This window comes from Nicrophorus vespilloides, unplaced genomic scaffold (genome assembly GCF_001412225.1).
Source record: "Nicrophorus vespilloides isolate i.1.1-1 unplaced genomic scaffold, Nicve_v1.0, whole genome shotgun sequence".
In the NCBI taxonomy this organism is placed as follows: Eukaryota; Metazoa; Arthropoda; class Insecta; order Coleoptera; family Silphidae; genus Nicrophorus; species Nicrophorus vespilloides.
Window position 1 is genome coordinate 35524 of NW_017095884.1, and position 6998 is coordinate 42521.

Consider the following 6998-nt stretch of genomic DNA (forward strand, 5'->3'; position numbering starts at 1 on the left):
TTTGTAATTGAAACATATCAATGTAGATTGTATAATTAGATTAAATTGTGTCATATTTTGATATAAACTTTCAAAACTAAAACTGCAAATACGTTGATAAATAAAATTAAAATATAACAAATTGCAATTGCAACTGCAGGAGATATTTTGTCTGGTGATGGACGTGGCAGCGTTTCAGAAATAATAGAAGCATTAATCCGTTTATGTCTGCTCGTGTTGCGGAATAACAAGAAACTACCGGAACCGTTCCAATATTAAAAAATTCCGCAGCACGAGCACGCGGCAGCAGGAAATAAAAACACAGTTACGAGAATGGAACGAAACAATTACGGTTTAAACGCAATAAGCATTATACTGTGAGGCAACATACATTCAACTCTAAGTAGAAAAAAAGTAGCAAAACACACACGCAGCGAGCGAAAAATTGCGCACACATCAGAAAGCACGGTGTAATTGCTTTCGGATTTATAGAACGTGCAGGAAATAAGTTGTGTTTCCTGCAAAACACTGTAGCAGATTGTATCTATTACATAATTTGTTCTGAAAACGTTATCAATTCATAGATATTGATTACCAATTACATGGTATATCTTTAAGAATTGTAAATCTAATTATGAAACACAATGTAAATATTAATATTTAAATACAATCTTCCATTTGTTTCAGACTTTGTTTTATGCTGTAAAGGAATAAAGTTTATAGCATAAAGCATCAACTGCGTAATATGGTTTTGTAATTAGTAATTTTATTGACGAGTAATTGCGTAGCATTTAATAGAGTTATTAGCGGACGAAATCATAATTGGAATACGCTTTGTTGTCGAAGCCTTTGAAAGTTTGCCTTCTCGCATCGCCGTAGAATTAATGGCTTTCTCATGATGATAAAGATCATAGGTACTCAATTATTTATTCCCCGATACACGTAACAGCGAATAATCATATTTATAGTCTTCATTGATTCTTTACATTTTTTTGCACCTTTTCTTTCTTTGATTAATCATTTATTTATATGTTGCAATTCACTTAATATTGAGAATTTTCAAGTAGTTTCAGGATATAAATTGGTGGTATTCCCGCAAGATCAAGCTTTATAAATAAATTACTTGAAACGATCCACCTTCGAGCGACGACCTTTTTACTGCTACAGTAAATTGACTTAGTCGAATAACTACTAGAAAAGAACGTTTAAACTTCACTGCAACTCGGGCAGTCCAATATACTTATTTAGTATTGAATATGGCTTCAATTAAATAAAAGCTGGAAAACTTTGGAAATTGAATCGATTCTGGATTATTTGGATTTAATACGCAATTGTTGATGATACTACAATTCTTTAATCTTATGTGAATCTTTTTATAAATTTTGCAAGTGGTAAACTGGAGGAAATCGTTGCAAGTCACGTTCGCTATGCAAAAGAGTTCCCTTTAACCAATTACCTTCAACCCGGAAAAAACACGTATATTTGAAGAGGAATAACTTGAGAATACTAAAATTAAATGAATTAAAATATTATGCAATAAAAACAACTATTAAATTGAAAATTTAGCATCGTTAGAGATGATAAATAAAAAAAAAAACTATAAACTTGAAGAGAAAATCGATTCATGTTTGCGAAGTTGTCCAAAAGAAGTGCTCATTCCGTTTAGCCCTAATGCGGTGATCAATTGAGTGTGTGAGAAATCGCGCAGCAATAAATTTCGTATTTAATTGCCGGAATGTAATAGCCCTAATATATTTTGAGCAAAATACAGAAAGGGGAGAGATGTACCAAAAAAAAAGAATGTAACGAAAAAAAGAACAGGGAGAAATAAAACGTGGATGATTTTATAGTGACTTTAGAATTGCAAATGCAATAACACGAGTCGAGCCCAGGGCTGAACTAGTTTATGCCTTACTTAAGGATGGAATAACCCGTGTACAGTGTGTGTGTTATCTGTCCCCGAGCTCAGAGAGAAAATTTAACTCTGCTCCAGAGGGGAAAGCAGCCCTCTTTAATATACGCTGTATTTATTTTTATGTCACACTTCCGAGGACTGGTATAATTTTATTTTAATATCGTTCGTGCATTTAACTCTTTCCCTTCGGCAAAGAGGATGACCGCGGTTCGCTTCACCCCGGGGGCGGTTTGTGCTGATTAACTATTCATCGTGCTCCGGCCTCCATCTCTGAACAATGTTTCCAGTCAAACGGCTATGTTAATTAACGGAATATTAATATTTATGGATAAATGACATTATGCGCATATATCAATGATATTTCCAACGTTCACACACACTCCCATTCACACATCAACGCGATTAAACTCAATAGGGCTTTTAATTAACTGAATACAAATTCGATAATTCCGCTGATGAACAAATAGCCGTGGATTACAATACTATATGCTTTTTCGGCTGCGTTTCGATTGGGCAAACTCTTGATGTTCATCGAATTTCGCTTCCAGCAAAAAGGATTTATTACAACCAAAAGGGAAGTTATCTTCTATCCAGAAATGTCGCTCCAAGCAAAACGATTTATTACATTGAGTTATATACCTAAGACTCTTTTACTAGCAATGATCATGCATACATCATGTGCAGAATTTATTCTAATTCAATAACTTGAGCATTATATAATTATACATAAAAATAAAAAAACCTTTTAATTAAGCAGTTGAAATCAGGTTAAACTTGAAATCAAATTTAACTTAAATATTAAACTATAGAGATTACAATAAGTACATTTGGTTCTCTTTTTATGCGGTAGATACGTTCCACAGGAAAACGCATAAAAATAAATCGCACAAAAAAGGGCTAGACGCACGTATAAAAATAAAGGATACGTTCCATAATTTTTTAAAACCGCATAAAACTAAATCAATGAGTTACTGTATACCGAAAATCGCATAAAAAAGGATTTATTAAATTTCAGAAAAATAATTAGTTTTTCTATATTCTTTCTGAAATGTTTATTCGTAATTTTATAAATACGTTAACAATCATAGACAAGTTTATTAAATTTCAGAAAAATATAATCTTAACATATTCCTTCTAAATTTATACGGAAAAATTAACAATTAATCTTCATATTTTCTTAGAAACGTTCTAATAAGTCNNTAAATTTATACGAAAATTTTACAAAAAAAAATTTTTATGAAAGTTAATCTTTCTTCACATTTTTTTCTTTAGAATTATATGAGTTATATGAGAGTGTTCGGCATAATTTGCGAACTGGTTCGAAATCACTTTCATCACTAGAAGAGATAGTCAGCATATCAGATCTATGTCCTGAAGATAATGATTCTTCACAAGTAAATTACTTCTGTTGATTTTTTCCCTTTGACAATATAATCAGTGATTAAACTTTGCGATGCTTTGCTATTTTTTTTGTACAATTCCTGATATCCAGAAATGCAATTCTGAAGCTCGCGTTGATTCTTTGACAATATAATCAGTGATTAAACTTTGCGATGGCTTTGCTATTTTTTTTGTACAATTCCTGATATCCAGAAATGCAATTCTGAAGCTCGCGTTGAAACTTGAATGCTCGTTCAGAATCATCATCTTTTTCGATGAAATGGTTTGCCAATTTGTGTCAAAACGTGTCAAAATGGCCTAAAATAGTCATTTAAAAAAGTTCTTCTTGAAATAAAAACCGCATAACTTCAAAACCGCATAAAAAGAGGACCGAGTGTATTTAATATAAATATTAAAGGCTGTCTGTAGTTTTTGTAGTTTTATGTCGATTTTTCAGCTTTGTAAAACCAGTATCTTCAAGTTTTGTTTAATTACTCAAAAACTAGTGAATGTGGTTTAAATATTTAATATGGATATTGAAGAATGTGGTCTTTTGTAAATATTAAGAAGTTTCTTGTAACCAGATGTTAAAATTGAAGAAATATGTTTGAGCTTGTATATTTATGGATGAAATATCATGTATATTTTGAATAGTGTTTTTTTTGTGTGGATTGATATTGAAATATGTTTATGTGAGTTATGCATGTTTTGGGTGTGCAATAAACATGACCCTTAAACTTTTGTCGACGCGTCTATTTATGTTGAGCAAAATCTGATATGAGGATCGTTTAGAAAACATATTAAGTACACAAATCTCGGATCTAGAGGGATGGAAGAGTGGTAGGAAAAAAAAGGGACGAAAAGTGTGTGTGTGATACGAGAAGTTCTGGAGTGGCAATAAAAGGGGTCGCTACATCGACTGTTAATAGAAAGTTTGTTGGTGCTGGGGGGGACTTGGAAAAGGGCTTCGAGAGCGTTGATTTAATGTCGTTTCCATGCTGTGTTTAGAACAGGAAATACTTGCCTTCAAACGGTCCCTGGCGTTCAGCCCTAACTGAGTATAATGACTCTGCAGATAGTCCAGATTGTATTTGATCTCCTGCAGGAAGGAGATCGCCTCTTCACGGCTCAACTGTTTTCGGTCATGAAACAAACGGAAGAACAGAAAAGATTATTAGAGCTTCGAGTAGAGGATTTATACCTCGCGAACATCACGAGTTTCGGAAACTTTCCTACGTACACACCATCCATCCATCCACTCGAGCATTTATGCAGCGCTACAACCATCACATAACTTATCTCCACTCAATAAGCCCTGCAGGCAGCAAGCAGAAGGCATTAAATAAATCAAAGTGAATATAATACTTCGCTTGCAAAAGCATACAAAACACTTAATGTTTCCATCCACCGAAAAGCCCTTTTTGCCCGGCGCGCGCTCTTCGGCACAACGTGCATCAATTTATTCTGCACCTTATCAACCGGCAAAAACTGGTTGTTCTACAACGGCTTCTTGCCCGATTTTCCTCTAATGACTTGAGGGAGGACAACCCCACGACCAGCAGCAGAAAGCGAGGAAGGAAATCCCCTTTAATTGGTTGCCCTTTTACTCTCTGTCTCTTTCTCCCTCACTCTATCTATATATAAAGACCCTCTTCTTCTCAAACACAAATAAAATTAGCGTAAATATTTTTAATTGGATAGAGTCTCGAGCGCCATTTAATACAAAAACAATTGTATATATACGACTTCTTTAGAAATAATGTATCTCGTATTCCAAATCCAATTGCTTGTTACAAGTATTGATTTAAATGGATTTGTATCATTAATACTGAAGGATTTGTATGTAACCCTTGAAGTATAAAATTTAAAAAATAATTGTGTATTGTATTTTAGCTTATCTCAATACTTTTTAATTAGTTGTTAAAGTTTATATTTTGTAATGTAAAGTAGATTTATAATATAAGTGAGTACAAAAAATGGAGTGCAATCATATCGAGCTTGAAAGTTATGAAAATAAATTGCTTTTGAAATAAATTATATACATTTGAGATATTTACCAAGAATATGTACTGTGTTTCAAATCCTTGACAAATATATCATTTAATAATAACTAAATTTATATTTTCATTTTCTATATGTATGCTAAATCCAATTGATTGTGTTTCAGTAACAAAAAACCTTTACGCAAATAGTGCACTTCGCGAGGCACTTTCTTCGAGTTTCCTGTACAAAAGGAAGACATCTTCCACATATATAACAGAAAAGTTGCAAAGAATGTGGGTCGCGCGAAATGCGACAAAAATAATAATAATCGGAATGAGGACTTGTCGCGATTGAAAGAGGATTCTAAATTTAGAGTGTAAGGAGCTTTTGAAGCGCAGGAGCTCTCTTATTTGGGTCAGATCCTGCGGAAAGTATAGAAATACGCGCGAATCTCGACCGTTCGTCACGAAATCCTTTTGTTCTTCGCCGTATTTCTGTCGCTGAAAGACGTCGTAATGAAGCCATAAAACAAAACAAAACAAAAAAACGCACACAGTAAAATAAAAATGAAGAGAATACTGTGCGTGGTATTTAATTTTTTTTGTGGTTCGTTTTTTGGGGGAAACGAAAGTGACACTCGCATAAATACGCAGCAGCACGAGAAATGTTAATTGCTCGGAGCGCGAAGGACGAAAAATGAGAGAAGAACAAATAAAAAAAAATGGGAGCCGTTTCGCAGCCGGTTTAACACGCAAATCCAGTTTACGTAATAATATACAGGCGATGTTAAATGTAATTCATTATTTTTTTTTTACGTTTTCGTTACATCATATTGTATATATGTATGCGTGTGAGTTACGTAATGTTGCTGGTGTTTTCGGTAGGGTGCAAACAGTAAATGTCAACGTGTGCGCGAAATTCGCTCGTTGCGAAACAATTGAATGCTGTAATTTAATTAAAAGCCGAGCCGAACCATACAGAGCGCATTATTGACACGTTACGTCAACATTTAATAAATAAATTAGCGTCTACTCCCCCATTTTATTGAACGACCCACATCCACGAATTCCCATTATCATTAGGATGTGATGTTATAGTTGTACTTACGATTCCTTCTTGGAGGAATTCCTCGATGGCCATGGTGACGCCCTTCTCGTCCCCAGTCCAGAAGACGTACTCTGCCATATCCAATGGAGAGTATTGTGTCCCGGCGTAAGCTCCAATCTTCTCGAACTGCTGTAAAAAGAAAACAAAGAACAAATGGATGATGATGTTAGGATGAAGAGGAATAAACAAGCGTCTCCGGTGAAGGGAGAAGAGAATTAGTTTAAATCGAGATGGGCTGCAAAGATTGGTAGAAGTGGTGGTGGTAGTAGTAAAAGGAAAACTTTACTAAGTAGATCGCATCGGGGCGATAGAAGAGTTAATTAAAAGTAAAGTCAGCTGTTCGGGCTTTAAAAGCTCGGTGATCCTAATCTCTCGTCTCCGTTTCTTTTCGTTAACTATTTGCCGTTTTCATTACATATATATATTTATATATCTTTCTCACTCTCTCGTTCTTAGCTTAATTGTACACAACAAGTATTTTCAACGCAAACACGAACAATTGGACACGTTGTTTGCATGAGCTTGCCTATCCTCGACATCGCCCGAAAAGCTAATTTGGCCCTTTGTTATCGTAACTTCTTAACAATGACTCCGATACTAATCTTCACCTCGTACATTATTAACGTGAATTGTT

At 34.4% G+C, this 6998-nt stretch overlaps 1 protein-coding gene across 1 annotated transcript in view; it reads right to left on the minus strand.

The window, feature by feature from the left end:
- LOC108567568 overlaps positions 1-6998 on the minus strand; it is a 22933-nt gene that overhangs the window by 4951 nt on the left and 10984 nt on the right. The window contains exons 5-6 of the mRNA XM_017928112.1: positions 6365-6493; positions 4299-4406 (exon numbers count right to left, since the gene is read on the minus strand). Coding sequence (XP_017783601.1) covers positions 4299-4406; positions 6365-6493 — 237 coding nt within the window. The remainder of the gene's footprint in view (positions 1-4298; positions 4407-6364; positions 6494-6998) is intronic.